Genomic DNA, 21,820 nt, shown 5'->3' on the forward strand with positions numbered 1-21,820 from the left:
AAATCCCGGACATCTGTCTGCTCCTTCCACAAATTGCAGCAATTTACCCAAGCCAGCAGCCTATAACCAGCACCCATCCTCATTTTGATTTTCCTGTCAGACATACGTCTGCACACCATTCCCTTAAACAGCTCTATTTTAAATAAACATACATGTAAAATGTCAGATTGGATGCGGGCCACCTGTGTGGACGCGTGATGGCAAACCTAAATAGAAAAAGCAGCAAGAGATCGGATGTGGGAAAACAAGCTGTCAGTAGGTTGATGATTGGAACGTAATAAGATTGTTTGGCATAAATCACTGAGGAAACCTGGTGAGAGCGCAGACGTCGGCTGTAAGTCCATTTCAACATCCATCAGCGGTCAACCAGGGGGGAAATCAAGCATGATCAGACTTTCTTTAGGACATATGAGTGAGTGACTGCTGTGATTACTGCTGGGAATAGCCAGATTTTACTGCGAGTCAGCATGTCTCATCATTATTTGACAGCTTCTTCTTCTTTGGTTTTACCCAGGTGATCTTGTTTGAAGTATTTGTTGCGTCATTTTCTATATTTACTACACTTACTAGAGACTGGTCAGTAGCATAATGTATCGCAAAAGCTGGAAAAATGAGTTTTATTTTACTTATTGCTTCAGTCTTTTTTTTTTTTTAGACAAAAGTGCCAAATATTGCCTGAATTCAACAATTCAAATATATGGATTGTCATATCATATAACAGGGTTGTCAAACTTCTGTCAAGGACCTCCACAACAAATGCAAATTAGACCACAGACCGCCAATTTGACAGGATTCTGTCTCTTACTCTTTTATTTTTTAGGTTTGAAAATCAAAAAATCTTCACAGTAAATTAAAGATCAAAGTGGGATCACTATAAATATATAAACTGCCATCAATCAAAACAGCTGACCCTATTTCTTTTCCTGTTCTAAAGAAATCTGCTAAAAAAAAAAAGTTTAAAAAGACACATATAACACGTTAGCATCTATAGTCTTATTCACAATTTGTTCCACTATGTTCTAGATACAGTCACAAAACTAAAACAATGAGCTAAAACAGACTAAATAATCTCTAAAGTGCCGAAAGGGAACTGCAGAGTTGGGTTTATAATTCTGTCTTTTTCTCTCTTTTTTTTGGAATACATTACACAAAGTCATCGGATCCAATGTTAATGTAAAAATATTGATTAGTGCAGCTTTAAGATGTGATATGACTGTCTGCTCAACAAAGCCACAAACAAATAAAGTTGTTCATCATTGGGTCAAGTGGTTCAGTTCTGAGTTTAGACTACAGAGACAGACAGAAAGGCTCCATGGTCTAAGTAATCGAATGTTCTGCTGCATGTCTATGACACTGTCAGAGAGGTAATAATTACAGTTCATGTTTATTATTGAGGTTGTAGTATGCACTGGTGTTGAACTGGACTGCATTACACTGAGAGGTGTTTCTAATATGGGCTATAGAAACACCTGTAATTCACTTTAGAACACCACCTGCTATGCATTGGAGGACCACATAGTCAACTTTATATTGTGCATACAACAAAACATAGCCCCCAAAACACTGCGTATTTGCCAAACAACTTGGCACAAGGTGATGAAGTTCATAGCCTCCCCGAGGCAACATATCCTGTGACTTTCTGCTCCAGCTGCATGGCCAAATGTGTTTTTTTTTTTTTTTTCTGTTCCGCAGCAGTCAAGAGCTTACTGCTTATAAATCAAAAGCAAGTCAGGAGGCAAAATCCGATCGCAGAGAGCATCTCTGGAGAGGTGTCTGAGATGCATTGTGATGCTAGGCGAGGGGGAGGTGGACTGCGATCAGTCCCAGCAGGTTTGAGACAGAATCTGGATAACTCTTGATACAAGTTTCTGAATCTGAACAGGGTCTAATGGACAGATCCAAATCTGTGCCAAACACTATCCTCCTCCTTATCATTTCTCCTGTGATATGTTTAAAGTTCTCAGTCTTCTTTATCTTCTTGTTGTCTATTAAAAACTAACTTTGAGCAGAGTGACAATATCAAAGATGGTCATTTTATGATAGGATACTGGGAATTAATTTTCTGGACTAGAGTACATGCCTGTGAAGTGATCTTTGTCGGGGATAATCTAAATTAAAAAAGATTTGTTATTAGCAGAATACACTCCTATTAAAAATCATTCATACTGCAGAGGTTCGGCTGGCTTTATACATTTTCTCAAAATCTTACTTTTCAAAGCAACGCTGACATTAATAATGAAGTACCGTAGCTCTTTTCTTTGGACCCCTCCCCATTAACGACCACACAATTATCTTGCCTTGCTTTCACTGAAATTATTTTGGACGTGATGTTTGGACTCGCAGTTTACTGTCTGTAGTAATTGACAGAATTTTGCACGAGCAAGTCCTAGCCAGTTTGCAGTGAATTTGTTTTCATTAAATGTGTCATTATTTTATTTTGAACATCCACTGAGCTCACATAATGAACCATCTGAAAACAGCATAGCACATAAAAGCTGCGGCAAGCCCGTCTTATAGTAGACTGCTGGGTTATTCTGTGATGTGTTTTCGTACAAAAAAAACAGCATTGTTTATTTATAACTTATTTCTAGACTAGATAAATATATTCAGACACTTGGAGTGTCTCTGGTTTGTTTTTTGGGTGTTTTTTTTACAAAATATATATTCCTAAATACCTGCAGAAGGAAACCTGCTAAGACCGTGGGTTTATGTGGTTACTACCCACGCATGTTCCCTTGGTAATATTTCCTGTTCCATTAGTACATATACCTCATGAGCCTAAGGGCTCTTTATGTGTGCTGACGTATGGCACAAAGTGGTTAGTTTGTTGAAGGCCAGGCAACCAGAAAGTTTTTAGAAGTGATGTTGTATATATCTATACAGTGTATGTACAGATTTGTGCATTCATAGAAGGCGAAGGCTGTGTCTAGAGTCTTCCTCTAAAGTTGCATCATGCTCCAACCTCAACCAACAAGGTAGGGTACATTGTATGTAGCCCGAGAAGCAAAACCCAGGACAAAAAAAGGCTTCAAAGCACTCACCGCACCACTCATTGTTGCACCTCGTGCTTTACATTTCAATAACTGAAGACAGAGTCTATCAAAATCAACTTATTTCCTCTGGACTGCGGTGGTTGGACAGAGAGAGAATACTATTTAGAGTGATTATAGAAAGAAAATCAACCACAAACTCTAAAAGTGAAGGCTGCTGTCAATATGTATTTACAACATTGTATGTCTTCACCCCACTAATGAACTGCAAATACATCATGGTTGACAGTTTGCTGCTATTAAAGGAGATAAGAGTGACCACTGTGATTGGCCGTGCTTGCACATTTTAACATCCAAATGTCCACCGACGTCCTCAACATAATTATTGTCTTTCAGGGGCTTTTAAAAATGTAGTGCCAACTTACTTACGTTCATCTCAAGAGATCAATATATGGGTTTTATGGGTACCCATGAGGCTTTTACAGACATGCACACTTTATGCTAATCCCATGTAGTTTCTTGCATACAGTATATGATATAGTTATTTTTGTCTTGGGTATTTGAATATTTCTCCATACTGAGGTCCCTAAACAGTACTGGAATTGCATAAATTGGGTATAACTGGAAAGCTGAGACTCTTGCGGATTCATTGAGCTCAATAGCATTTATTTGGGATGGTGTTAGTCCCCAAACTAGCCTTCTCTTTGTAGTGAGACCATTTCTTGAACTTGACCTCACTGTATAAAATTACGTGTTGTGGCCCCTGGGATGATCACAACTTCATGAAACAGTACGACCTCAAACTAGAGATGTGGGGCACTCAGAGGATGTATGGTTTTCTGCATGTTGACAATAAGTCTAAGCTATTTTTAGAAAAGTGCTTGCCATGCAACAGAAATCTCCAAACGTCAAAAGATTTTGATAAAGAATAATAGTATGAAATCTTTGATGGTGTCCTCATGGGACATTCATGGTATTTTGGAGGGACCTTTTGTCATTTTTGACCTGGATTAGCACCCAAAATGTACCAACAAAAAGATACATAAAAAAGAAAAAGATATGTACTCTGAAGTCTGAAGTTGGATGTCAAGTTATAAGACCACCAAGGTGGTATATTCTTAACTGTGACACATGAATTGTACCTCGTAGAAGATCCGGGGTTGGGTGTGGCCAATTGTAGGTCCTGATGAGCTGCCAGTCAAAGTCATCATCTTGGCCTTGTCGGTACTCGCACAGGCCAGGGTCAGAGTCCTCATCAAAGGTACAGCCAGCTGCAACAAGAAAAAAGCAAAATGTGCTTTAAGTGAAGAACTATAGATCTTGTAGCTATTAGTAGTATCCTACCAGGAGAAAACTGGTGAAGGAAGAGAAATTGTGAAATTATTGCTAAGTTACATCACCACAGGCTCACTGTGTGTGTGTGTGTGTGTGTGTGTGTGTGTATGTGTGTTAATACGTCAACTACTGGAAAATCTTTGCAGCTATAAGCTAAATTACAGCTAATGGTTGGCACCAGGCGGTCAGCATGTACTGCCTATGCCATCCATTCCCTCAAAAATCTACCACCATTTGGTGCAATTAGCCCTGTGCTGTGAAAATGACACAGCAGCAATAGGTCATCCAGATTGCCAGAAATAATAGGCAGCAGTACCAGAGCAGTGAGGGGATGGGGGGGTTCTTCAGCTGGTAGAGGACAACAACAGCCTGGCTCTTAGACGGCAAAGGTGACTCAACCATGTCTAGCCTCTAATGGTTACATTCACTATTCTGCCATTATCACACAACCACAGGCTTTTAAGGCCACCAGCTTGTCAAAGTAGGGGGGCTAAAATTGTGTGTTCTTGTTTAATTGGTCAGAAAACACAGGTCCACTACAGATTTTTTTTAAAAATAAATAAAATAAAAAGTCTGGATTTTTGGAAAACCAATTTATGGTCATGCATGGATGTCCTTGACTTCATCCATCATTTTCTTCACTGGTTAATCTTTTGAAATTTTGACTAATGTATCAATCTGTTTCTAAAATGTCACATGTGGTGATGAGTACCCATCGCAGTTTTCCAGAACTCATTTAAAATTTCTTGTCTTGTACAAATATCAGTCCAAACAAAAATGAATCGATTCTCAAAATTCTTGGTTACGTTTCTGTGGGTCGGCTAATTGGTTAACTACTAAAAACAACCAATTATTGCTCAGACCTCGAGGTAGAAAACATTTTTAAAATATATCAACAGATGCAACTCATATCACTAATTGCATTGTTGGACCAGCGGATCATTAATGTTATTGATCCCATCTGTGACTTTCCTAATACAAGTCAAAACGTCTGCTTTGAAAAAAAAACTCTTTGAACCCTGATTAATTTGGAAGTTATAAAGAAAACAGAGCTCAAGCTCTTATACAGCGAGGATATCAAGATTCAGGTTTACAAGATTTATTCAGAAAGCAGAAAAACAAGCATTCAAAAAACATGAACATGGTTTAAACAGACACAAAATGCAAAACGGGCAATGCTCATCAATCAAACATGCCAGTATCAGTTAAATTATGAAGGAGGTGCTTGCAAAAAGGCAGAGATTGGGAACCACCGTCTTGGAACATGCCAATATCGCAAAACAATAACCATCCAGCAGTCAGACAACAACAACATGTTTTTTAGCAAATCTCTTGGAATCCAGAGCAAAGACTAACAGTACGATTGCAATCCAAATTGTCTTTTGTAAACATCCACAACAGCTTAAAGTTTGCTAGTTCAACTTTGACACACTGTACACTTGCTCAGGTTGTGTGTTTTCTATTTTGCCTTCAAAATGGGTATAAGAACTTATCGGACTGAACTGTTTTCTTGTTTACAGACTGTCTCAAAACTAATTTTTATTACCCAATTGGATCTATTTAAGGCAGTCACCACATTCCACAATCCCAAAACCTAGTTGTGTGTCTTTGTACAGTAGGCAGTGAGGCCCAGTCCCCAGAAACACTATGCTCCAGCAGCATCAATAGTTTTTTTCCGACCGAATTCTTGATAGTCTCATTTGTGGTCTGATAAACAGTAAATTAATTAAATTCATTGCCCCATATCGGTATTGTCCAAAACAAAGCTGCTGAATCTATCATGCCATTGAGCATAATGGCAGGGGTTCAGTGGTGCAGCGCTGGATGCGGCTCGTTGGCAGGCCTCTGCAAAGTTTGCCAATCAGAAGAAAGTTCAAAGAGACGCCTTGTATAGGTTCAACTGACGGGCTTGCTTGAATAAAATACATAAGGATGTTTTGTGAATCATGCAAAGCCACTCTAGTGGCATCTCAGACCGAGAATGCAGAGCTGGAAATGAGTGTGTGTCCTTTTGCTTTCGCTGCTTTTGCAGAGTTTGACTGTATATCTGACTCCAAATGCCCTAAACCCCCTATATACACCCAGGACCCTCTTCACTAACAGATCATATTAAGGCCTGGCAGCAGTGCTGCTGGTGTTAAAGAGCTATTCTGACTCAGTGCCAGCTTCTACTTAATAGTATCCCGTTTGGCCTACTCCCCCCAATGTTGCTTTTTGTGTTTTGTTCTGAGGCGCCATATGTTTTCTTTATTAATGTATAAGTTTTATCTGCAGAAATAGTGCATCTTGCAATAAACTACTAAGACTGCTAAATCTGGACCACGGCGTTTCACCATTAACTGCTGACAAACAAATATCATCACCCCGCCTCCAGTGAACGTCCCCACCGCCCCGACCCTCTTCCCCTCACGCCTGCAGCCAACCGAGTGTTTCCGGGTGTGTAAGCAGATCAGAGTTTTAATTGCCTCCTGTGTGAGGAGCTGCTTGTTGTGCTGCGCCATGCCCGGTTATGTGAGGATGAGAGGGCTGAGTGGTGGAGCAGGCCCCGCGGTGAAGGCCTGCCTTTCATCGAGAGCCCTCTAGTTCCGGGGAAGAAATGTCACCATCAGACACGTTCCACTGATTCCCCTCATTAAGACTCATCCTTCCCAAACCTCCTTTGCTTTTAGCGCACACGTTCCTCTCGGTGCCCAAATGAGCTTCTCTGGCAGCAGGAGGGCAAGCCCATGTAATTAGAAAAGCCACATGCATTCGTCTGAATTCCTACTTGCGTGTGTGCGCGTGCATTTCTTCGAATATGCACACAGGAAGTGTGTGTGTGTCGTTAGCGGAGGTTGTTTTGCTGTTTTTGGATGCTTACTTAAAAATGAATGAAATTATAATGAATCCATCAATGTCACACAGGCTAAAGCTCTAACGACTGTGGGAATGAATTATTCGTTTTCTTCACAGCAACGGGGAATCTGGCCAACGTGGGACCTAAGATTGCTCAAATTTCCACATAATAATAACTTGAATGTGAGAGAAAGCAGCTTTGAGAATGCTAATTGCTTATCAGACGCGATAGTGCGGCGCCGTTCGGCACAGTCCCCGAGCAACGCGTTGCCACGCAGAGCAGCAATAACACCTAGAGACACGGACGGCGTCGCCCGAGATAACTTTAGTGAGCTGCTGTCACAGCTGACAGGCTTTTCAGGAAGAGAACAAAGAGAGAGAAATAAATAAATGTGCAAGAACGAGGCGCGCCTCTCTTTGAAAGGTAGGAGAGGTAATTTGCTGAACAAGCCCCGAGCTTGTCGTTAGATACCATGCCTGGAATGCGTTATCTATGTTTGGCTTGTCCTCCCGTCTCAACTCTCTCTTGTACTTGGCAAAGAAAATATTATTTAGTGAGAAGTTAAAGTGAGTCTCACCTAACTCGTACTTTCCTACTGTACAGTGGAGTACATAAAACTTGTGCTATCCATATTCAATTCCAGAGGTTCATATCCAAGTCACTTTATGGGTTTGACCCAAAATCCTCCACATAAGCAAGCAATAAAATATTTTTTCTCATTACTAATTTTAAAAAGAGACTTCTGTACAGAGTAATCCTTTGTGGCCTGCAAGAGGCAGCTAAGAATCTCATTAATACGGCTTTCAGTGACAGTCTAAATACTGCTTCAGAGGCTTCCCCACGAAATGTCAGAACTCTGAAGGGAAAACACAATATTAGTCTTTTTTTTTTTTACTTTCTTTTTACTTAAAAAGCTTAAACGAAAAGGATGACATCATTCTAGAGCACTATAAACCTCATTGGAAACAAATCTCAAGCCCACTCTTGTAGTCTTTGGACAACAATAGAGCGCACAAGAATAAAATATCAGGCTGGTTGATACACATTCAATACTTCAATCAATTCATTTCTGTTTTTTTTAAATATAAAAAATATAAACATATGACCACTGTCTTAAATATACTTGATATCAGTATTTTCAGCAGCCATTACACTACAATAGCCTTAGAACAAGTTACTATGAGCAAAAGCATAAAAGATAGATTTCAATAAATGATTAAAAAGCCTGATTTGCCTTGGATTCAAGCAATTAAAGGGTTGGTAGAGCTTTTTTTGAATTACTTTTCTGGCTTTTTACATTCATTTGCCAGTTTAGTGTGGAGACTGAAAGAAACCATGAGGATAGGACATGAGGTATGACATGCAATAAGCCAGAATCAAACTGAATATTTTGCAGTTTTACTGTATTGTGGTAAAGGCAAAAATCTTAAAAACCAACCCTTGGATGTGTGCACCAGCCCCTTTGACAGATGCCTTTCGAAACCAGTCAGGAGTATAAAACCCTTTAGTGTCCATAGAAGGAGTTAATTGAATCCTATTAGCTGTGTTTGTGTAGTATCAAAGTCAGGAAGTCGCACAAAGAGCATAACTCTGCCTCACAAAGTGGCTGCAAGGCAGCCAGAAGAGGCCCTGGAGGGAGATTAATGGGAGAAGGTGTAGACCAGCTTGAAGTGCTTGTGATGGACCCCAGGTACGACTATCCAACCCAGCCTTCTTCTACAGTGGATACCGCGACCCTGACTAATAGTCCGCACAGCGGGCACATCATAAATATGTTGTGATGGAGAGGGAGGAAAACACAAGCCTCTTGCAGAGCATTTATCCTGGAGAGGGAGAAATAAATTAGAGGGGGGTGAGACAGAAAGCGTGGGCCGGGTGAAGAGCTCTCAAAGTGAAGAAGGAGAGAGGGAAGAGCAAAGCCAAAGAGGGGTGGGGATAATGAAAACAAATCACAGATAGTGTATAACAAGGGGATTTGTGGAAAACAATATATTTCTCTGCTTACAAAGGCTGTAAAGTATAAAACACTAAGAGGTAATCAAAGACGTCTGGGATGAGGACAGGTTTCTATTGATCACACTGATCCGGTGGCGTTCTCAGATGGGCTTAAATCATCTATATACAGATTTAACAAGGACACTCCTTCGCTATTACTTTTACAAGAATAACAGTGATTACAGAGTGGCGACTGAGTCTCACGGATATAAATCCAAGTATGGATGGCTGCCAGTCTGAAAGATTGCCCCTTCACTGCTCATCTGAAGAAAATGAACTGTAAATGCTCCTGAAGCCTCCATTAAAAAAAAAAAAGATAGCATTGAACTTCCTCCTTCATGATTTTAATCTCTGATGTTTCAAGGAAAAGTTCAGGTTTCCTGTATGTGTGTGTGTGAGTTTCTATTTTTAATGCAGATTCTTCCTTCAGCCATCAACTTGACTGGGTGAAACCTGACCAAATAAAATCTCATCCTGTGCTGATAAGGCAGCTCGATCTGTTAAGCCCGTTTCCCAGTGCATTAAAGCAAATTCCACAGGCAAACCTGCCTAATATTGTGTAACCAGCAGCAGAGCTCAGCTGGCACTCCTTTAATCAGAGCTTCTCAGATACAGCAGCTCTGTTGGGACCGAGGATCCAGGATGTTCTGCCGCTTCTCTTGTTTGGTTTGAGATAAAGCTCCGCCGCTGCGTGATTTGCATTTGAGCGTGTGCAGGCAATGCATCAGACCCCTTGACAAGTTTACTTACGGAGGGAGGGACGGGGATGAGAGAGAAACAGAAAGAGAGAAAGAGAGAGAGAGATGCAGCTGTACAGCTCATCAATAGTGAGCCAGCAGAAGAACACCACTTCCTCATAGACCATTAATAACAAGCACTGCATTTTCAGACGTGTCACCGAGGAGGAGGAGAGGAAACAGTGCGAGAGAGGCAGCGGGGTCAAGAAGAAGAAGAATGGGTAAAAGAGTAGGGTATGTAAGTTTTATTAAAGAGAAACAACACTCTCGGTAGGGTGCGGGGTTCCAATATAGGATTTTGATTGACAATACCAAAAGCAATATGCAGCATTCAGACCAAAGTCACTGAGAGCCAATATTTTGAAGTCTGTAAATTGACCTTCTTCATACCGTAAAAATATTCAGCGATTTTATTCTTTCCGTGGTGAAACTGCATTCAGATCATTATTATACCGAGCAGCTCTGAAAGACAGACACCAGATCTTTTACTCATTAGTGTTCTCTTTATTATCTTTCTACTACTATTGGCTCATTGCTACGTTACTGTCATTCGTTAAGCTCACAGTCTTTGCATTCAAGCAAAAACCAGAAGAACAGTGAATAGATGTGGGGTTCATTCACGGATTTCCTGAAAACACACAGATATTCCGATTGTTGGAAAGATTTCAAAGCAACGCTGTTTCTAAACCAACTGTGCATCATTGATAAATGTCTTAAGAGTGCTCATTCATTTTTTTTTCCTGTTCTTTGTTGCTCTTTTATTAAATCGATTATCTATTTATATTTCCCTTTTCTGTGTTTTGTTTGTCTGACACAAACACAAATTAAAGTGTTACAGATGAAAAATCATTTGATTAGCTTTCTGATGTTTGATGACAATGACTGAACCCTAAAAGAAAAATGGTACATGAGGTACATGTGATGGACTAACGAAGACACAAATGCTAATGCAACATGGGCACTTCTCTTTGCGGTTCTCTTCGCTGACAGGTCTACAGACGAGTGGGCAAGGGACAAGTATTGAAATGCAAATGGATGATTAAAGGAGTCCAGTGGCAGCAACCATCATGAGCTATTACGGTGGGCTATTATGATGTTCCAGGAACACAGGGATAGTTCTCAACCCAACACATTGTTGGAGCCTGTTCTCCCAAGCCTGTGCAACCACACTGCCTGGATTAGCATATCAGAGGTATGATGCTGAAGTAGTGAAACTGAAAAACACAGCGGTCTCTAAATGAAAACATACATGTTGCAGAATGCATCAGTTGATTTGATCGAGGCTGCCGACCGTGGCAACCTGCATGAGTAAACACACTGCGTATATAAATATATATGTATATGTGGGCAGAGATCGATCAAAACGTAGTTGGCGGAGCCACAGCTGCAGTCATTTATCCTCATTTATCATGATATGGGGATTTGACTGGAGATATCCAAGCATGTTATGACTGATGGACTCAGCTGCTGTGCTCTTGTGACCTTTACAAGATGTCGAGTAAATGATCTGGTAATGGCTACAAGGCTGCCCAACCTGAGACAGACCTAGACCATAAGTCTCCATTAAAAGGAGGATTAACTTTGTCTCATCTATCTATCTATCTATCTATCTATCTATCTATCTATCTATCTATCTATCTATCTATCTATCTATCTATCTATCTATCTATTTTCCTTTAACTGCATGGTGCACTTATCTTGCTCAAGTTGGGAGTATATGGCAAGATTGGCACCGCAGGGCAAATGCTCTTGTGTGAAATTGTTTCATTAGCGGTTCGCAATGGCTCCAGTCCCCTAACTGCAATTCGGCAAAATCCCAGTAGCCGGGTCTGGCCGAGACCAGGCCAATGACGCTCTTTAACTTAATCCGTCTGTATCTTTAAGAGAGTAACAAATAGCTGTTTACTGCCCCGTAACATGGAGTCACCACAGTCTACATGCAGGGGGTATGTAGGGTTGTTGATACATGCAGATGAATTAGTTGCACCACAGAACTGGATCAGAATTTGCTACAGTTCCTATTTGAAGTTGATGAAGTTCATTGATTACCTAATGTGCTTTAAATCAGATCGGTTCCCTGTTTTGGGAAATGAAGAAAAATCAATGTTTCCACAGTTTTGTTCTGTTCCAGAAGTGTCAGTCTAAACTGACCCGACACTGCAGCACAGATGAGCTGGTCCGTGTACAGCGAGATTAAAGGGGTGGCTGCATGATATACCAGCAAGCCAGATGGAAAAAATAAGATAGATACCGGCAGAGAGAAAAGGTTCTGGCTAAGATATACTTCACCCATTGTCAGCGAGGAGACGGCGGATAAATTCTCTGCCAGCAGTTTATTTAGGTGGAAAAAGTGAGTCACAAAGCACCCACTGCGGACAAAGCAGATACTTTTCATTAGGACAGGCTCTCTCCTTTCATTTCTCATTTAATCCACATATATCCACAGAGACATCAATTACAGGGCTCCATCTCCCGCAATCTGAAGCTGTGCTTCAAAAATCGGAACTGCTTAGCCAGTTAATGCTATTGTTAGAGATGTCATGAAGAGAGGGCCGCATGAATAGAGGTTGATGAATAAAAACAGACCTTGTCCGATGAGGCTCAAATCACACTAATTAAGAAGATGGAGGGTTTCGCTTCAGCACCTGCATTACAGCACTGGTCCCTCTTCCCTGATGGAGAATAGGGGGGGGAAAATGACAGATACACTCAACTACTGCTACATATGAAAATTTAATCAAGAGTGCTGGAGGAGACACTTTTCCCTTCATGTGGAAAGCCGCTTTAAGTGGTTATGTCAAGTCTTTTTTGTCCCCTACAACAGAGGAATATTCATGTCAGGACTGACCTAAATGCATTAGTTGTAAGCTTTATATCTTCGTTTGCTGGTGATTTATTCATTTTGGAAAACTCCACACTTAAATTCTTGCTAATTAGAAGCAACATATGAATGAACGGTCTTTAAAAGCCTGTTAATTTACGGAGAAGGTGTGGATCGAGCTGAACTCAAACACGTCCGATCCCTAAAATACAGAAGCCTCAAACATACCCTGGCATCTATCTCCCTGATGTTAGTCGCAGTTATGGTAATGGCGTGCATAGATTTACACAAAATGCATGATTGTGTGATGTCACGACAACAAACCCAAACCTCCCCCCCAGCGGCTTTGATGTCGATTTCCATACAATCAAATAGCAAAAATGAAACGGTCAGAATCGCTCCGAGCAGACTGAACTCAGTCATGTGAAACCACAAATGAGGAAACAACTCTACTGCAGCAAGACTGATAGTGATGCTTATTTATTGGCCACTTTCGTCTTCATGTTGGCTGCAGAATACATTATGCACTCAGTCCTGGAACTGCGGGTGGTCGGCCACAAGAACGGGACACACCATAAGCTATTCGTAAAAGTTGATTTATTTTTTTACATATTGTACACAAGAATAATAAAGTAGGGAAGAGAACGTGCCCAGAATACCAAGCAACAAGATGCAGAAGTTCAGATAGCAACAGTCTCTCTGCTCCTCCGTCCTCAGAGCTCCACGGGCCCCAACATCGCTCCTGCAGCTCGTCCCCTGGGTTCTCCAAGCAGCTGCAGGGTCCTGACCTCCATTACAGAGACAGGGCTCTGACTGCACAGCTTCCCTGCTGCCCTTATCCCAACAAGAAACATGGCTAGACAATACACTTTACCTCACCTTCCCATGCATGCTAACAGTGTTCAGTTTTTTATTTTTATTTTTTTATTTTTTTATCAAGTTGGACCGCAAAGTATTCAAACTTATTTCTGAGAGGATTCTGTGTTTTAGTATTTGAAAACCTTGTTTTTATTTGAGTTAGTTGCAGTTCTTTGAGCTGGTCAGGGGTGAAGGGCATATTCAGATTCTTCAATCAAGTATAAGTAACAACACTATTAAGTAAAAATCTGTCATCTGTCACCAAAATGTTCCCTTCATAACAGAGAACATCAGACCTTGTGAGTCCAAGGCGACGTCCCCAAATATCTTTTATTTGTCCAAATAACAGTCCACAGCCCATATATGATTTTTTTTTTCTTCTTTGCAATGTGGGGATTGAAAGTAGCACATTCTCCCATCTAAGAATCTTAAACAATCACATATTTGAAAATATTTTTTGCCAAATAGTGGCTCTAGTTTAGTCTGTAGCAGTGCATCATATTTTAAAAACTGATCACATACCTTGATTGGAAAATCTCTTATCTGTATAATAATTAGAAAAGCTGTCAACTACCTGTACATAAAACATCTATGAAAACTACATGACCTCACTTTTTTACTTAAGTAGAGTGAAATATATTTGATACTGGGTATGGAACACCAATATCTAATTTATTGGTCATATACTAAAAATGCAGGTGTTGTTGGAGGATTTATGTTTTGAGCACCTTGTTGCAGTTCTCTTCAGTACCACCTGCTGCCGTCGTTAAGTTTAATGCGCCGAGCGCACGCACAAACGCTGCCGCTCTGAGAGCCAACTGTCAGAAAGTTTAACAAAATACACGAGCTCCCCCCACCCCCCCCAAATAAAGCAGCTGTTGCCACAATGGCACTTTAAAAAAAATCCGCATTTGCACACACAAACAATATGCTAAACTCACATAATAGAGCGCTGTAACCACGGCGATGAGAGCTGCTTTTTGAAAGAGATCAGCGCTCCTCGGAGAGAGTCGCACTGTCGTTTGCCTCGGCTTAATTACAGCTCACACCTCCCCTCTCGCTCTGCTGTGGAGAGAAGAGAGGGCTTTGATTCAGATGCCCTGTGGAACACTTGATCCTTTCCTTCCGGTGGCATCGTTTACTTTCCTTTTCAAAGCCGTTCTGTCTTCTGCTCTCAATTTTTAATTCTTTATTTTTCACTCCACTCGTGTGCTGAGGATGCATCACGCATATTTTTCTTTTTTCATATCAGCACAAGGTTACACCATTCAGCTTCACCCATGAGAACTCTGTTGGACATGGAAGCGGTATGCAGCAAGAGGCTTTGCGTCACACTGTAAGCAGCACTATATATATTTAAATGAGACGTTGTAATAAGAGGCTTAGCTGGGAGACTGCTATCCATTATTATGACAAAAAAAAAAAAGTTACCCAAATGTCAAAGATGTAGACATAATTGCAGACTTTTTGTGAGCTGCTTAATTCCTGCACACGACGAAATTATGCCTGCAGTTATTTGGAGTAACTTCAATTTCTATGAAGAAAGGAAGGAAGGAAAGAAAGAGAGCGAGTAGAGGTAGAAAGTGTTTGTAATGTGCAAAAAGCCTCTTTTCAGTTACCCTTTGAGTAATCGTAAACCTTGTATTATTAAAAAGCTACATCTGTAACTGCCGAGCTAAATAAGAAACAAATCAATCAGGCCTGAGCATATGCACGTCTTTCAGTCGGCTAAAGGACAGCGTGACATTGACAAGTGACAATTATGGAATAATGGTAAATTCGGTGGAACAGAGAGAAAGAGTCGTCAATACGACGTGCAGCAAGGTTGCATAAGCAGAAGTGAAATGGATTGAAAGCAGAGGAGTTTACCAGTCAACACAACAGCAGCCTCACAGCAGAGTAACAGCTGGGCAGGGTTCAAAAGGTCAGAGCTGTAAGATCTGAGTAGAACATCTATCAGGATTTCTCATAGTCAGAGAGAGAAATAAAGGAAGTGTGCATGTTTCCAGGTCGACACAGGGTCAGACGGAAATAAAACCAACCCCCGCCGTCGTAGGTGTGATGGTTCAATGACCTGACTCCAATCCTACAACTGGTAAATGTCAAATCCACTCAAACAGGATGGTAGTGACTGGTGTCAGATAACACAATATTTCATCAGAATGTGATACAGCATCCGCTGATGTGTCTCAGTATAAAGATAAAGAACGTTCCTGCCAGTACATCTGAGGAGGCTGAGTTCATCATGGTGTTGTGCTTCGCACAGAGCACAAAAATAACTATTAGCCCGTCTTACATACATATATGTATCGTATGTATATATAAATACATGTAATTTACTCGCCTTGCTAACAACAGAGCTACTTCTGCTTCATTATAGCTTGTCTCTGTGAGGCTTTAAATGAGACACCTCTTCTTACCAGCTGTGCATGTTAATTTAAAAATGCATCTATTTTAAACCTAAAGTAATACCACAAAGATCTTTGCTAGATGGTATATTGCAGCAGTATTATACCAGTGAAAATAGCAGCTTTCACACATGAAATCAATAGATAGTAACCTACAGTGGTGCTCTATGGGGTCCACTATGTTTTACAGCCATGCATTGGCTCCAACAAGAATTAAAAACAGCAATACTCAAAATGTTTGCCTGTGAAAACAGTGAGCACAAGGGTGTAATTGAAAATATTTATAATTTGTATCACGGTTGGAAGAAAAAAAACACAAAGCTTTCTGAACCCTTTGGTATCTTTTCATAAAAAGCAACACGTTGCTTGATGTTGGTTCACATGAGTGCGGTGTGCACTTTAATGACCTCGCGATGCATTATCTCTGGGTATCAAAGGCCTTGAGATTCTTGGTGTTATGTGTAAAAGTTTCCCCATTTATTTAAGGTGTCGCAGATTTATGTGAATCTCACAAAATGTGGCTAAATTCGTCCACGTGTTTGACTCTCTCGCTCCCGTCCAGGCAACACTATAAAAAGGACTTTTCGGGGAGCTTCGACAGATTACAGCTTTTCACCGGGCGACAGCAGCATCAACATGTAACAAGTGAGCCCGGAATAGACAGAAACTCATGACACGTCCGACGGAAAACAAGGCAAGGAGGCGAGGCGAGTGTGTGTGTTAAGATATAGGCTCTTTGACAGGGCCTGTAATTACCACAGCCAGGGGGCCTGCTCAACTTGCACTCATGTGGTCAGCTGGCCGGCCTTGACACTTTCGCAAGGGCCCTCAGAAACCCCAACGACAATGTCAGCCCTGGCTACCCGCACCCTCTGACACGCTGCGCCGCCCGCCACCACGACGGATGATAACCTCCTTCACGGGGTAGTATAAGCTGATAATTAGGTGCTTAGCCATGGTCATACAGAAGAACCGATCTGATATGCAGCCCTGTCGAGTCACTGGGGAGGAGTTTTAAAGACGCAAGGGTAAAGAATTACAAGGGCTGGGAATTTGTGCTGCATATTAATCGTAGCCAATATAGAGGCCGGTGCCACGGCCCACATAGCCATCTGGGCTGAGTTAAAGAGCAACTGGGACTCTGTAGAGGTTAACTAGAGCCCATGTGAGTGTGTGTTCGTGTTTATGGCAATCTGTGTGTACGGGCGTGCGGCGCCCATCACCACGGGCATATGTGCAGGCATGCGCACAAGCTTATGTGACTGTCTCCGGAGCATTAAGCAAGAAATGAAAGTTTATGACGGTGGTAATATCCATTATGACACTTAAGCCGCTGTTCAGATAATATTTTAAAGCTCTCCATCCATCACTAGTGCTGGACCACTGAGGGCTTCCCTCCCCCCGACAGCCCAGATCCCATCCTCATTTAACATTCACACTCTCAAACAGCTGCCAATATTTTTTACAAGGAGCAGCATCCAGGCTGGGCCGCAGAGCAAACACATCAGTTTGTTCTTCATTTAGCACCACTTGGCATCTGGCCTTTTTAACGCGGCGGCACACGTCCCCGCGTAACAGCACGAACAAACAGCTCCAAATTGAAAGGAAATAAAATGTAACCTTAAAATGATCTTCAAAATCGAGCCACGTTCACAGAGTCAAACCGCATCACCTTTTATTCTGGGGTCAATGTGAACAATTATGTGTTTGTGAGTGGACATGCTTTATGTTAGGACCATAAAACTGATGTTTTTGGCTCCAAACATAAGCCATTATCCATTTAATACATTAAAAATCTATGCCCAAACTTAATTAAATTTTTGTCACTGTTGATAAAAAAAAAATTGGACCATCATGGGACAGTTAAACTCCCGATACACAGTCAGCAGCTGGCCGAAAGACCTTTTTAATATAGGATATTTCCAATAAAACATTACCTAATTAATTAAATTACATTAAGACAAAAAGGGCTGATCAAGACAAAAAACACACTGTTCTCTCACAGCTAACCTTAAACTGTGTGTATTCGGAGATGCCGTGTCCTTTCAAGGTGAGATAGTAGGCATCTTGCCAACACATAGCCCTTTGCCGGTTGTGCAGTAAAAGATGCGGGGCACCAAATGGTCCATATGTCTTCCATTGCTCAGGCTGTCTGTGTCAGTGGGCAGAACGCAGAGTGTGACCTCCCATTAAACATCCACCCTCTTAACGGGGGATCAGAGTGGCTCTCACACCTCGTGTAGTGTTAACATTATATCAAGCTACCGGTTGGGGGAAAAAGCACATTAGCTTTAGAGTGGTAATTACAAGTAGGGAGTGGAGGAGGTTTTGTGGTGTGTGGATGTCCTGTGTTGATAATGCCAGTGTTGGATTAACTGTCCAGGGAGGGGGCATTGGATTTCTAAATGAACACCCGAATGCTGGGCGGCTGTTTCATTCCTATTAAACTGGTGTTTCTGCACAAGTACAGATAAAAAAAATTTAAAAAAATGGCTTAACTACTATTTGTTGAGTTTATATTCCAGTGGTGGCTGTGTAACATTGTTTTTCAAACATTTCAAATAACTCCAGAGCGTTTTCAAGTCCAAAAGTCAAAATCTAGTTTAAACAAATTGACGTTTTTATCCAACAAAATATTCTGCTGATGCTGATTTCACTGTCAAAATCTATTTGAGCTCTAACTCTATTACAGTGATTACAAAAATGACTGAAGTCATTAGATAATTAAGTCATTAAGTAATTGTATGCAATTACTGGATCAGCCTGTATTTATGTTGACAAAACTGACGAGTTCTAATCATTAAATGAAGCTGATTTAACTTAATTTAATCTGATGAATCACTCTATTCAGATTGAGTTTTTTTTGTTTTTTCAAGGTGATGACTTCTTTACGTGATGACAGACATTCAAAGTTTAATTCAAAAACCCAATACAAGCTTTGAATCTCAAAAAAAGGTGCAGTCCTAGTTAGCAATGTGAACATTTTTATTAAAATACTTTCTACCAAAGAATGGTGAAACTAAGTTTGCCTTCACTGAGTTGTGGTGGAAGCAGAAGTATCTCAAAACTGCAACCGGTAAAAGTAAAAAGAAAGAAAAGAAACAGATACCAAGGAAAGTGACAACATATTTTTTTTTAAAAACAAACTTATTTGACCTCTCCCACCTGTAGTTTCTCATCTCCAATCTTACAAACGCGTGTTGAAATAATCATACATCATGATGGATTACCACTACAGCTGTGGTTTATTAAACATGTCAGATTATAAAAACACTCTTGAATCATGTCCACTCCCCAGGCCTGCTCTCTCGGTTTCATCCCTATCCTGATGACACAAGGTGAAATTATATTATATTCCTGATCCAGGGTATGCCTGACGCACGGTAGGCGGCTGCCTCCACTTCGTACTGTGCTAATATTTCATATTCCCTTTGAATTGTCGGAGAAATCTGAGGCGCTCTGGAGGGTGGTGATTTGAAAAGCCTTTAATATCTCATGGATTTTTAGTAGCAGTTAAAAACGTGCCTACATGTTTCAGGGATTAGGGCCTTCTGTTTCTACAGTACATGTCGGCAAGTCACATGATCACTATGGACAAGTATGTGAAGTTACATGGCAGCAATAGAAGAATATATACAGAACATTTTAAAACCTCCTAATATTATATTTTGGTATATAGAGGCAGAGACACGGGAGGGCGACCTTATTATATTTAATCACAATCATGATCAAAGATCTAAACTGCAACCAGACTAAAAATAACCTATGAATATCACTATTTACAGCATTAAAACAATAATATTGCATTAAAAGATACTACACTGGTTTCAAATGGTGATTAAAACTTGAGTATAATTCAAAGTTGTAAACAGAAGACAACAAAAATCGAAGTAATTAGCATTGGCTACATCGCTCTATTGGCCAGACCCTCCAGGAATTCGCAATGTTGCGATCTGCAACTTCAACGCAACTTCAGTGAATCCCTGTGAATTCAGGACGGTGTTGCAATTTTAACCAATCACCGCGATTTTTCCGCAACTTCCGTGCAGTCTGCCCGAGGGATTGAACTCGGCGGGTCAGGGACGGCTGCAAGGTGCGGGAGGATCCACTCGTGGGACCTCTCCCCGGCGCATTTCCTCAACGGCGGTGCGTCACGACCGGCTCTGGGTCGGCTTGGAAAGGCTCGGGGGCGCCCGCCTGCCCGGTCCTCGCCGCTTCCCGGGGCCATGGACTTAGTGCTCGCTGCCCACTCGCCCCCGGTACGACTGTCGAATCGCAACTTATCACAACTTGCACTTCCTCCCACAACAAAATCGCAACAAAAATGTAAAAAGCACCGCAACTTTCACCGCAATTTTTTTGAAAACCTCATGCAACATCAGACATTTACACCGCAACTATCTCAAAAAAGGCCCACGAAATCCTGGTGGGACTGATTGGCTTGTTCATGCTATACAGTCTCATAGCTGTTTAGTAATAGCAGTTAAAGGCTTTTTTAAAATCACTACCTCTTGAGCACTTCAGAGGCTTCTCAAGAGGTCCTGAGAGACACCTTTAACACATGACTGAACATCGCATAAGTCCATGCACCAACTATCTAAACACATGAACGTGTGTGAGTTGAAGCAACAGGATGTCACCCCAGTTTTTTTCCTTTCCTCCAGTGAGAGCTGAACAGCATCAGACAAACCCCGGGGAACTACAGGAGCCACGTAGCAGATGTCTACACTCAGACACTGGTGCATGGAGACTGGTAGGAAGGACCCTTGGAGCCCAGCAGAACGTTCATGGGCGATAATGACCAATGGCTCTCTGTGTAGCAGAGTGTGTCTGCAAGTGTGTCTCGTGAGGGGGGAGAGGGAGCCAGGAGTGCTGAACCATTGAGGAAATGAGCCGGGGTGAAAGGGAATTGGTGGAGGCTGTCAATCTGGCCTTGATCCTGGCTCCTAAGAAACTAACCCCCGGGCCTCCCACCACTTGTGCCACCCTTGGGTCCTCTTAATCACCACATGGAGGCACATTACCGATCTTAACATTTTCCTTCAAGAGCAGTTTATTCCCTTTTTTTTCCCCCTTTCATCTGCCTTATCAACCGAGCTCTTCCTCTGCCTCAGTCTCCCCTCTCATCTCTGAGCGAGCCTTAACCGAAAGAGCAAAGTCAAGCCAGTCAAGGCACTCGTGTGTGTGTGCTGGTGTACGAAGTGAGGGCACGGGACACGGCGAAGAAAGAAAACAAGCGTGCTTGGAGGAGAGTAGCTTTTGATAATCTTGGAGAGTAATGAAAAAGAGCATTAGCACAACGTGTCCCATGGGGCTAATAAGCCCAAACACCGTCATCAGCACAGGTTCGACTGAAGCCACTGACCGCTTTCTTGGCTTTATTCAAAAGCAAATGGATTGGGGGGGGGGAGCTCTTGTAAAGCTGGAGTCTGTACAAATAAGCATGAAAGGAGAACAAGGAAGCGTTTACTTTATCAGGCTTTCTTCACACCTCTTACATCTGACTGGGTGCAAGTGAAAAGTGCTTTGTACTTTTCATTTTGCTGGAAAAGAAGCAACAAGAATGGACGCAGCGAGGTAGTAAACAAACCTCTAGGCTGTTCCTTACATACTGGGGATTAATATATATCTTATATATATATATATATTTTTTTTTTATCATATCAGGACAATCTGTCTTTTATAAATTGTTTTCACAAGCAATCATTTCCCTGGGCTCCTATTAAATGACATGAAATGCAAATTTAATGAGCACAACAGAGAGAGAAACAGGATTTAAGCGAGTCGTACCTGTTGCAAATATAAATGCACATAAATGCATTTGAGCCTGAAACGCATCC

General features: G+C 41.4%; 1 protein-coding gene across 7 annotated transcripts in view; it reads right to left on the bottom strand.

The window, feature by feature from the left end:
* The window catches only part of ptprua (protein tyrosine phosphatase receptor type Ua), a 169,414-nt gene that overhangs the window by 113,498 nt on the left and 34,096 nt on the right, over positions 1–21,820 (bottom strand). For all 7 annotated transcript variants that reach the window (XM_019267019.2, XM_019267015.2, XM_019267014.2 and 4 more), the window contains exon 2: positions 4,133–4,261. In XM_019267019.2, coding sequence (XP_019122564.2) covers positions 4,133–4,261 — 129 coding nt within the window. The remainder of the gene's footprint in view (positions 1–4,132; positions 4,262–21,820) is intronic.

The sequence above is a fragment of the Larimichthys crocea genome, chromosome XIII, assembly GCF_000972845.2.
Source record: "Larimichthys crocea isolate SSNF chromosome XIII, L_crocea_2.0, whole genome shotgun sequence".
In the NCBI taxonomy this organism is placed as follows: domain Eukaryota; kingdom Metazoa; phylum Chordata; class Actinopteri; family Sciaenidae; genus Larimichthys; species Larimichthys crocea.